The sequence below is a fragment of the Chenopodium album genome, chromosome 19 (genome assembly GCF_948465745.1).
Source record: "Chenopodium album chromosome 19, dcCheAlbu1.1, whole genome shotgun sequence".
Lineage (NCBI taxonomy): Eukaryota > Viridiplantae > Streptophyta > Magnoliopsida > Caryophyllales > Amaranthaceae > Chenopodium > Chenopodium album.
The window spans coordinates 6288953-6299158 of NC_137852.1; the positions used below are offsets into that span (position 1 = coordinate 6288953).

General features: G+C 33.3%; 1 protein-coding gene and 1 pseudogene across 1 annotated transcript; one reads left to right on the forward strand and one right to left on the reverse strand.

Annotated features, from left to right (window-relative positions):
* Nucleotides 1–1170: 1170 nt before the first annotated feature.
* Nucleotides 1171–4764, forward strand: LOC145594663 (protein PNS1-like). Its single transcript, XM_081650998.1, has 5 exons — nucleotides 1171–1311; nucleotides 1444–1785; nucleotides 2080–2988; nucleotides 3449–3682; nucleotides 4208–4764. Exons 1-5 carry the CDS (start codon nucleotides 1294–1296, stop codon nucleotides 4391–4393), a joined length of 1689 nt encoding a protein of 562 aa, XP_081507124.1. The 5' UTR covers nucleotides 1171–1293; the 3' UTR covers nucleotides 4394–4764.
* Nucleotides 4765–8951: 4187 nt separating this feature from the next.
* On the reverse strand, nucleotides 8952–9873 carry LOC145594885 (N-terminal acetyltransferase A complex catalytic subunit NAA10 pseudogene; annotated as a pseudogene).
* Nucleotides 9874–10206: the final 333 nt, after the last annotated feature.

The following is a 10206-nucleotide window of genomic DNA, read 5'->3' on the forward strand; positions in this document are numbered from 1 at the left end:
CAACTTTTGACCTTTTGTGCTTTACGTAATAATTGCATGCGTGGCTTTGTTTAGCTCATGATTGAATCTCAGCCATCTGATTAATCATCAATCAAAAGGAGTGCACCCTATTAACGCTGCACGCGCATGTACCGTATCTTCTCTAAGTAAGGGAATTCGTATGATGCCACGCGCACTGCAAGCATATTACGGTTCCAACTCTTGCCACTTTCTCTCTCTTTCTTCCCAATAATCCCACCTCTTTTTGTCTTTTTTTTTTTCCTTTATATTTTGTTTCTACTCTTTTTCAAGTTAAAGTTGAATTTTGCTTATGTGGACCTATAACCTATAATGGGTAAAGTGATAAGGAATAAGTGAATAACCTTAAGTTGAAGCCTAACAAAAAAGTTGAGCACATTATTATAAACTTTACATTAATTTATTCCACATGTTGAATTTCATATGTTAAATTTTTTTTAGTTTTTTTAATTTTGTCGATTTTAGAGGTCTTTGGATCGAATCTTATCCTTAATAAATTAGCATTTTTTTCATTTTCCCTAATATGTTAAAATTCTCAATATTAATTACTAGCCTACGACAATAGTTTCTGTAAAAAACATATAACTTGATGATAATTGATGAAGAAATCCCAATTTTTCAATGCCATTAACTTAAAAACAACTAGAATGTAATCAATAATGCATTATGGGCTTTTTTATGTTTTAGTGTGGATTTCACCCATTCAAAAATTCGGCGACCCATAAAAACAAGAAAAAATTGTTATTTACACTCGGGTGTACTGTACACCAATGGGTATTTTATAGTCATTTTGATGATTGTTTCATTTAATCATCAAATGAAAAGCAAAAATTAACCTTAAATTAGTTTGAGTGTACAATACACTCGAGTGTATATACCGAATTCTAAAACAGGTGCTCCCATATGTTTCCAGAGTTAACCACAACATCTAACAGAAGCAGCCTAGAATCTTAGATATAGTAGCACAACAAAATTGACAGCGTTGATTACAAAAAATTGACCGTGCACAAAAATTGGCTAAACGCGCCACCTAAGAGCGTGGTAAATAAAAGCAAAAAATCACCTCAACACCACGTGGCGTCCTACGTTTTGTCCACTTCTACATGATGTTACACAAAAAGAAAAAACTTTAACAACAAATTAAAATACTATCCTCTTCAAAATTTAACACCCAAATATTCTTACAACAACAACAAATTAAAAAACGTTTCTAATAACGACTTTCTTCTCTCTATCCCATCTTTCTTTCTCTCTCCAAAATTCAAGCATCCATCCATGGGAGCTTTTCAACATGTAATCACCATTTCTTTCCTTTTAATTATTCTCGACGACTAGGCCAGATAAATTTTTAGTTCACGTAGCCGACCCTATCATATTGTTATTAAACTAGACTGACCTTATTTTGTTTGTTTGTTTTGGTGGCAGGAAACAAAGGATGAGAGAGAAACAGAGGAGGAAACAGGGGATATGGGAGGAAAAGATATTGAGAAAGGTGGTAATGAAGAAAAAATGTTTGATACAAATAATAATCAAAATACAAATTTTAATGCTTCAATGTTAAGAACATTAAATCCTACTAATCCTTTAAGAGTTGTTATTAATGGAAACTTAAGAACTCCATTAACAACACCACAACCACCAATTCCTCGTTCTCTTCATCATCCTCATCCTCCTCCTCCGAATGTTCATATTCCTCCTAGTGTTCAGCATCCTCCTCCTCCTTCGTCGCAACCTCGATATATTCCTACCACCACCCCAACTCCTCAAGTAATTAATTTATTATCCTCTCTTTTCTTAAATTTAAATGTCTTGTTGTAACTTCCATTTTGTTAATTTTATGTTCATTGATTAATTTGGTATGTCTCGTATGTATGTTTCGGAGCATACTAGAGTTAGGTGTACCAAAAGGTATCGTTATTAGTCATTTGGGGCTAGTTTCCCCTTAGGTACACTTACAGGCGTGTACACGGGAACAACTAAGAATTTTTATAATTAGATGGATATACGTCTTGTTATTGCCTTTTTTTTTAATGGGTGTTTTTTTTTTGGGGTTAATTTCAGCCATCAGTAGTTTCATTGAACTCAAGAGGGTACACCAACAAAATATCTCTATTTCTATTTGTGATTCACAAGATAGCAGCAATTGGGTTGGTTGGATTTCTTATATACAAAGCAATTGAAGGGTTTCTTAGAGGTGGATCATTTAGAAGAAAAGAGCAAGATATATTGAAGCATTATTTACCTCAAGTTGAAGCTGCATCATTTTTTAGCATTGTTTTGGCATTTTTATGGCAAAAAGCTGTTAGGGTTTGGCCTCAATTTATGATTCATTTCATATTATGGAGTAGTTTTGCTATGTCATTTTCAGCTGGAATTCTCCTTATTTGCTTCCAAAAGCCAACTACTGATGCTTGTGGAGCTGCCCTTATTGCCTTTGCTATTGGTAATGGTTTGTATTCGTGTTGGGTAACACAAAGAACAGGTTTTGCTACCAAAGTTTTGATAAAATCACTCGAACCAGTATCGAAATTTCATGACTTGAATCATCCTACATACTATATGCTTGTCGCCGGGTTTTTGTGGATGTCTCTTTGGATATTGGCTGTGATTGGATCATTGAATTTTTATTTGACACCATTGGTTATAATAGGACTAGTTTTGAGCTTAGCTTGGACTACTGAGGTGATGAGAAATGTGGCTAATTTGACTGTGAGCAGAGTAATTGCTCTGTATTACCTTAGAGGAATGCAGTCTAGCACTCATTTTTGCTTCCATAGAGCACTCACTAGGAATCTTGGGAGCGCGTGTCTTGGTTCACTCTTCGTTCCTACAATCGAAGCCTTGAGGATCATATCGCGGGGGTTGAATCTAGTCGAGGGGGAAGATGAATTCATGTTCTCTTGTGCTCATTGTTGCTTGAACATCATGAACTCTATCTTTAGATATGGCAATGGTTGGGCCTATGTTCAGGTAATTTCCTTATTCTTAAGTAGTTCTCACCTAATTGTTACTTCATGAGACTTAATTAGGCATTTGCTTGTTCAATTTGAAACTTATTGGTAAGACAATAATCACATCAATTTGCTTATATTGGACATTTGTTCAATGCCATTTTCTATGCATTTATGAGATTAAGCCTGTTTTCTAACTTGTGACTATAGAACAAGCGTAACGCCACATAATTATGTTATCCTTTGAAATGGCATAGTTTCATGCTTATACAACTACTTGTTTGTTGCTCAAAGTAATAGTATTTCTTAAGCTAATTTGGCACTTGGACTAATTCATTATATGTTTTTGATTTATTCAATGATACTTTCATTAGTCATTATTGGGTTGATAATGACTTATTAAAAAAAAAAAAGGCCTCCATTTCATATTATTATATCTAACAACTTAACTAACACTTATATTATCAATTTCCTTGTAGATTGCTGCTTATGGTAAAAACTTTACCAAGTCATCAATAGATACTTGGGCAGCCTTTGAGAGGCAAGGGATGGAAGAAATAGTTGATTCGGATATCATAAGCGCGGTTTGCTTCCTCTCCGGTGTATGCAGTGGCTCAGTCTGCGTGATAATGGTGGCGGCGTGGACTCATCAAGTGCACCAAGGCTATACAGCCACCCTCTCCCTCTTGGCCTTCTATGTTGGTTACCTCATGGTTAGTACTAGTACTAGTCTTTACACCTACCTTAGTACAAGTAATATGTTTTTAATCTTTTTATGCATACCATTGTCTTTTACTCCCTAAAGTTCACTAGTACTACATTGTTTAATCATGTTTCAAGTTCATGCCACCTTTTAGGGTAGCCAACTAACCAATTAAATATACTATAAACTTTTAAGAGTCTTCTTTATATCATCGTGAGGCCCTACCATAAGATTTTATACGACATTTAAAAATTAAGTATAATTCAGTTTTAAATAGTAAGTATCGAGTGAAGGTCATTATCAATCAGCAACAAACAGTTTAGTTTAGTTCTATTCAGTTCATTAAAAAGTTAATCGAACATAACAAACTTCAATATTTAAAAATAACTATACTCTGATCCATCTAGATTTTTATAATTCATGCTTGTTGTAGTTGAATAAATAAATTCAACTAACATACTTATATTATTTGCTTTAAAGATCAACTATAATGAACCAAAATAATAATTAGACCCTTTTTGTTTAATTAATCCAGACAAGGATAGCAATGGCATTGCCTCATGCTTGTGTGAGCTGTTACTTCGTATGTTATGCTGAGAATCCAGAGAACAGGCTGTTTGATAAGACAATATCTGATCGATTAGAATTAATCAAATCTGGTCGAGATGTAGCTGCTCCAACACCAAGGGTTCCTCATCGTTTCAACAGATCAACACGATGATGATAGACAACGTAACACGTGAATATGAACATATTTTTAACGTGTGAATAGTGTAGAAGTCCAAATGATGCTTTCTTGAGACGAAGTAAGTTTTTATTGGAAGCTTTTTTCCAACTAAATATTTTTGTCAATATTTGAGATTCATATTTGGGTGAAACATCAAGCATGTGAGTAAACATTAAACAAGGGAACTTGTTGCAAATGGGTTGTTTACTTGATAATTTAATATAGTTAGGTAGTTTGACTAAATTTAATTATTTCTTCCCCTTGTATTTTTTTTTTTTTTTTTAACAGGAATTCTTTTATTTGTACATATAAGATTTTTTTGGTCTTAATCAATAATGTTAATGCGAAAGTTACATGTGGAACAACCATTATTGTAGTATTAATCACAAGTATTTTTTTGTTTCATGTATTTGAACATTCAAACCTTGTTCTAATGGAATGGTTGTCTACGATTAATTGCTCTTACTATTTATTGATTTTGATTTTGTTATTTATTATATTCCGTACGTCATATGTTATCAATAGCCTATAAACAAAGGACAAGAAATTTCATCATAAAGTTGCTAAGACTTTAATGTTGAACAATGTTTTTACTTTGTACTTCTTTGAATTTTGATGACATTAATTATTTTAAGATTCCAATTCCAAAGAAAAAAAAAAACTCCTTTTTCTTTTCTTGTGTATGTAATATGTTGACCAATCTTTTATTAGCAAATTCTAATGTTATTAAAACATACTTAATAAACGCACTATACATTCCTTCATAAGAGAAGACATACATAATAGATGCTTTGATCTTAATCCAAGTACGGAAAATTAAATACTGCGTATTAACTCTTGATATCATTTGAGCTAGTTGACAACTTGACATATACATGATTGAGCCGAAATAGATAATAATGATTCTATAAATTTGGTAACAAGATGGTAATAGTTCTAAGATTTGAACATTGTAAAATATGTGGATTCAATTGGTGGGATGGTACTATTATTTGTCATAAATGATCACAAAAGGATTATAGATTGAATCTGAGCTAATTCTAGTGTAGCAACTACCATACATACTAATCATAGTGAATGTGGTGGGGAAATGGCTGAGTAGGATGATTGTGACATATGAACAAAGTATTTATTTATTTATTAAGTGGCTTCTTTTTCTTTTGAAATTTTGGGGCAAAAATGCCGAATGTATCAAAGAAAAGTCCCCCACTTTGATTCCATTTAACAATGCTACAAAGCTTACAAAAAAAAAAGTACCTTTTGTAGTGAATAATTTATTTTTCTTTTCCTTTAACGAGAGATACTCTATTAATATTATTGGTATATTTTATGAAATGCATTCCATTTATATCGGTATCATTTTAAAATATTCCATCAATCTTAACCATTGATATACTACATCCAATGTTTTTTATAATTGCAATGTCGGAGTTTTAATGCTTGTTAACACAAATTTATATCATTAATTTATTTAATTATGTTTTATAAGTAAAAGTTATGAAAACTTAATACTTAAAAAGTTTAATTGAGACGCCCCTTCGTCTCTACAAGACTTGTAGCTTCGCTCCAAAGACGTGGATGGCATTATGACTGGGGTGTCAGTTAGTCCCCGGCCGGAGAGACTCCAGGACAAGGGAGCGGCAGTCAACCGTCCACGACGAATCTAATGAGACTCCATATCACATAACTATATTTTCCCTAACATATATATAAATCACAATCCTAACGTATATATAAATCACAGAAGACAGTAAATGAGAGTGTGCAAATAGTGCAAAATACGGAGTATCAAATGTTACGTTTAAAAAATAACCGAAAAATGTTTATTTTTGAAAAATTAAGCTAACTATTTGTAATTTGATTAACTAGTTAGGTCAAGTTTGTCTCACAGCTCTCACTAATTTGTATTTTAAAACAAAATGAGTTTGTCTTACTTAAATTGAGATTAACATCCCTAATGTAACTTGGTGGATTATATTATTGTTTGGATTCTTATATGGTACATGGCTTTGGATGGCATACGAAGTTGCAAAGATCATCGCGTATGTGATTATGATTAGCTTTTTAAAATATACTCTGTAGTACTAGGACTTGTTCATGGTCCTCCATACAAAGAATCAGTTTAGTTAACTGGTTACATACAAGTATTTCAGATTTTTGAATAAACTAAAAAGTTCGTTGATTGTACAAATTACTACCTTATTTGTTAAATCTGAGGGATGAAACTCGCGATCATTAATAAGATATCTCATATATATTAAAGTGACTTTAGGAGATGTTTTGTTCAATTTATTTTGACTTATCAAGTCAAACAATATACGGATTACCTTAATTCAATTTTAATTTTCCTAATCACAAACCAATTATAATTAGCGAAAAGGCTAAAATTCAAGAATTAATGAAAGGAGGTGCAACAGTCGAATGGGACGAGAAAACAAGATAATGGAGTTGAAAAGATTACATACTTCATGAGAGAAATCTAGACGCCTGGATTTTTGAGGAGTTTTGAAGCGTGAAGCATGCAGCTACTTCATGCTGGTACCAGTGGCAACTATATGTAGATAAAGCCAAGTAGGATGTACAAAATCGTCCAAAAATGAAGCCAAATGGCACATTATTTTTTTTCCATATATGTAGCCACTATTGAATGAAGTACTTTGAAATTTCTGAACACCACTTGTAAAACTATCAAGGGTTCAAAAGAGACTATTCGGAGAGTAGAGATGTAGAACCAACTATTTTCATCATCCACAATAGGTGCTCAAACCTCAAATAAGGGCATGTTCGTTTCAAATGCTAGTTTAGGTATAAATCAAACGATGACTAATTTTGACATATAATAAGGGAAATTAAGGCAAAGAGGATAAATCCGATGAAATCATAGTATATCATTTATTGCAAAAGACTTACTTCTTCAATTGAATAAAAACAACCCTATGTTTTCCAAATTTCCATAAACAATAAAAACAAATAAAAGCATATACTATTAAAGATATCACAATTATAAAAATATTCACTCTAATACAAATTTAATCAATCTTTAACCCATGTAGTCGTCAGTCGTCACACTGTAATATAATCACCATTTTATTATCATGTTTGTGATTTGATGTAAAATGTGTACACTCTCAATTGTAATGACATAGTCCTCAATTACACTAATACATATAGACATATACAGAGTAGTCACTATTCCGTATTAAAATGATTTAGCTAGTCAATTAAAAATAGTCACTCTTTAATACATACTACCTCCGTTTGCATTTCAACCATATAGTCATATAGTCACTCTTTAGTCTAATAAAATTCAGGTACATATAAAATTATAAATTCACAGTTTAACTCTAATACAAACTCACATCACAACCCCCTCAATAAAATCATAGTCTCTTTGATAGGCTAATATAATCACATTTTGATGCATATAGTCCTAACCATTAATGCTTATCATGCCAACCACTGTGGCATTTCAACCATTGTCAACCACCATACTTTCACCCAACACCACTTGCTGCATCACGCAGCCACTAGTACCACCTTCATCAAACCCTCTTTCAATATTTCAATCAACCCTAACCCCACCACTAATAACAAGAAAACCCCAAAATTACAAACACCCAATTAGAATTTGAATTCTCAACATTATGGTACACATACAGAAAAAAATGATGTTGGGGGAAAGGAGTGATGAAATCAAGGGTAAAACAAGAAAATGATGATACCCAAATTGTTCCAAGTGCTGAAATTGAGAGAAATAAATGCAAAATGGTGTGAATTAGGTGAATGAAAATGTTCTCCCCAACAGAGAACCGGAGAGTGGTTTTTTAGATGATGAAGTGCTGAAAAATTAGCAGCAGCAATCCACTACCGTGAAAATAAAACAAAATGTGTTTAGAAAGGAATATCTTCCTTCCTCTAACCTGGTGATAGTGTACAGACTGTACACAGTGTTCATTCTATACGATTGGCCAAATCAACCAACACCGAACACTTGTATAAACACACAGTTCAAACAGAAATAATACTTGGAACCAATTACTACACCAAATAAAAAAGCTACTACACGGCCACACAATGCACAATAACTTACATCATATGTTCTTGATCATAAATCAAATAAGCATCTGGCTTCTACCTCCTAAGTTTGGAAGCTAATCACTCGAGCATGTTTGATGAAAGTATTGTATTGTCAAGAAACGGATTCAATAAACTATAACCGTAATTGAGTGTTTGGTCAGGGTGTCTCTTACCAGGAGTTAATGGTTTCCACTCTACAGCCTATCATATTATCAATTACCATTTTCCGCCCCAAACACACAAGCTTATGTGAATCATTTCCATAATTAAAACAAACAAGGGGAAATGTAAGAGTTTTATGATTCATTAGCCCCCTCCTATTTGTCTTCTTTCCATTCCGTTTCCAATGTTTGTACCCAAAGAACCTTACTAAAAATTACATATAAAAACCAATTACTCAAATCAATCACCAATAAAAGTATTAAACCAACAACCAATATTCATAATTCTACAAGCATCATCAACATAATAGATATAAAATTAATCAATAACCTCTCATAAACCACAATTTGAAGTACAATGACATAATAGTTGTAACATTAATCACATGATTTTAAGAAATCTTCAACAGTATTATTACAACCAAAATATGTTGGCATCCATCATTAACTCTTTTCAACATGATCACCAACAAAAACAATACCTTTATTACCTCTTAAGCTCACTCTGCGGTCTGCAGGCTACCGGTCGCCTTCCCCGCCTCCACACTACGTCCACCACCACCACCACCAGAGCAGCAATCCCCACCATGATGATGGTGTCCATGACCATGACCATGACCGTGCCCGTGTCCGTGTCCGTGTCCCGATTTCGCCTTCAATTGCTTCCTCATATCATAAGCATCCTCCCCATCAGCATAATACTTAGCCTCAATATCATGAATCTTGTAACCCAAAGTTTCAGTATACAACCTAAAAGCAGCACGATTACTCTTCCTAACATGGAGAGAAACATACTCAGACCCATAAACATGTTCCATTGCAGCTTGAGCAGCCGACATTAGCTTCGTCGCTAACCCTAATTTGCGATGAGTTCGAAGAACAGCAAGAGAAGTGATGTGTCCATGGCATTCCGAGCTTTCTTCCTCCATTTTCGCTAACACGTAACCGACGATTTTACCGTTGTAATCTTCAGCAACATACAGAAGTTGCGGCCATGAAAGGATGTGGTAGAGGTAGTATTTCATCTGGTAATTTTCTGGTAAACAAAGGAGATTGCAAGCTTGCATCTGGAGAAGATCGTCGACTGTTGCTTTCCTAATGCACACCATTTTTGGATTCTTGATTGGGAGATTTGGGAGAGAATTGGAGTTCTAGGGTTAGGGTTTTGTGAAATTGGGGAGAATTTGGGGGAATGAGCTTGAATTGAAGATGAGTGAGTGTTGTTGTAGTAGCGTTATATTGGTTGGAGTGGGCTTTCTTGTTTGGGCTGAAGAATATATTCTTAATTTCTTAACCATTTTGTTATTTATTTTATTTTACTTTATTTTATTTTATTTTTTTTATTTTTTTTGACAAAGAATTTGTTGATTTTTAATTGTCTATTTTTTATTACAAAATTGATCTTATGTCTTGGATATTGTAAATAATTCTAACCAAAGTAATTGATATAATGTCGTGTTTTGGCATCAAATCGGTATAGAATCAGAATTAATGACGTGTTTTGCAATCAATTCCGTATAGAAATCAGATTTAATGACTTCGATTTGCAATATTTGCGGATTTTACCTA

What these genes read in the sequence shown, in the direction of transcription:
- LOC145594663 (XM_081650998.1), top strand. An exon ending in CCACCACCCCAACTCCTCAA is followed by an intron (nt 1,786 to 2,079) that starts GTAATTAATTTA and finishes GGTTAATTTCAG; the next exon opens with CCATCAGTAGTTTCATTGAA. An exon ending in ATGGTTGGGCCTATGTTCAG is followed by an intron (nt 2,989 to 3,448) that starts GTAATTTCCTTA and finishes ATTTCCTTGTAG; the next exon opens with ATTGCTGCTTATGGTAAAAA.